The sequence below is a fragment of the Octodon degus genome, unplaced genomic scaffold (assembly GCF_000260255.1).
Source record: "Octodon degus isolate 3935 unplaced genomic scaffold, OctDeg1.0 scaffold01628, whole genome shotgun sequence".
Taxonomy (NCBI): Eukaryota; Metazoa; Chordata; class Mammalia; order Rodentia; family Octodontidae; genus Octodon; species Octodon degus.
The window spans coordinates 1,768-3,247 of NW_004526204.1; the positions used below are offsets into that span (position 1 = coordinate 1,768).

Consider the following 1,480-nt stretch of genomic DNA (forward strand, 5'->3'; position numbering starts at 1 on the left):
TATATTCTCCACAGAACCATTTTATTCAGTAAAATATAAATGCATTTTCCTATCAAATTCTAGTAGACTGTATACTGATCATTGGAAAAATTGACAAGCAAATGTTATCCATTCTGTAATGTTATCAACTTTGAGGGAAATATTAGTATAGTGAAATAATCATGCATGATTTTCTGGAGGAAGCAACTCGTTATTCAACATTGCAATAACACATTCTGCTGTCACCTCATTTTGGTTTCCTAGTCCAGAGCTTCCTCATTCCATTTTTCATCTCCGTATTTCGCAGAGTATAGATGAGAGGATTCAACATAGGGGTAATGACGGTGTAAAATACAGTCAAGGATTTATCAATGGGCAAAGTGGAGGGAGGTCTCACATACATAAAAATGCAAGGAACAAAGAAGAGGATGACCACTGTGATGTGAGAGTCACAGGTAGATAAGGCCTTGCGCCTCCCTTCTTGGTTCAAGTTCTTCAAGGAGTGCAGAATGATGCCATAGGAGATTAATAAAAGTGTAAAGATGACCTCACATATTGCCCCGTCATTGGCCACCACTGTGAGGGCAATCACATAGGTGTATGTGCAGGCAAGTTTTAATAAAGGGTACATATCACAGATGAAGTGGTCAATGACATTGGGACCACAGAAGGGAAGGTTGTAAACAAAGAAAAGTTGAAGGACAGCATGCACAAAGCCCCCAGCCCAGGCCAGGAGCAGCAGAAGAACACATACCCGCTGGTTCATGATGGTCAGATAATGCAGGGGCTTGCAGATGGCCACATAGCGGTCATAGGCCATGGCAACCAGGAGTAAAATCTCAGCACCACCAAATAAGTGACCTACAAAAAGCTGTGCCATACAAGCTTTAAATGAAATTGTTTTCTTCTCATAGAGTAAGTCTATAATCATATTTGGGGTAACTGTAGTGGAATAAACGGCATCCATAAATGATAAGCAGCCAAGAAAGAAGAACATTGGGACATCCAAGGCTGGGCTGAGCACCACGGTAAGGACAATGAGTAGACTGCCTGCAATTGTCACCACGTAGATCAGCAAGAACAGAACAAATAATACTTTCTGACATTGGAGGCTTTGGGTGAGGCCCAAGAGCACAAACTCAGTCACATTATTCCTCTGTTCCATATGTTCTTCTGTGTGTCCTTGTGTCTCTGCTCAGATTACAGTTGAATGCAAACATAATTATAATCCTGTGTTCAGAAATTTTGTGATAATTTGTTTGCTCCATGAATAAGCACTATCATTTATTATGTTTCACAACTCTATGAGAGAATACAAGTCTGACAAAGCATTATGCCTAACTGTAACATTCTTATAGACTCATTGTATCAGAAAAATAATTAGAGACATGTGGGGAAAGGACTGATTATGAGAAAAAGAATATGCCTTAACTAGCCTTCCATATTGAATCTAATAAACTTGTGTATATAGATAACACCAGGTGTGAACACCATGCCCAGT

General features: G+C 39.7%; 1 protein-coding gene across 1 annotated transcript; it reads right to left on the reverse strand.

Moving 5' to 3' along the window:
- Positions 1-226: 226 nt before the first annotated feature.
- Positions 227-1,150, reverse strand: LOC101576235 (olfactory receptor 4A15-like). Its single transcript, XM_004648786.3, has one exon. It carries the CDS (start codon positions 1,142-1,144, stop codon positions 227-229), a length of 918 nt encoding a protein of 305 aa, XP_004648843.1. The 5' UTR covers positions 1,145-1,150.
- Positions 1,151-1,480: the final 330 nt, after the last annotated feature.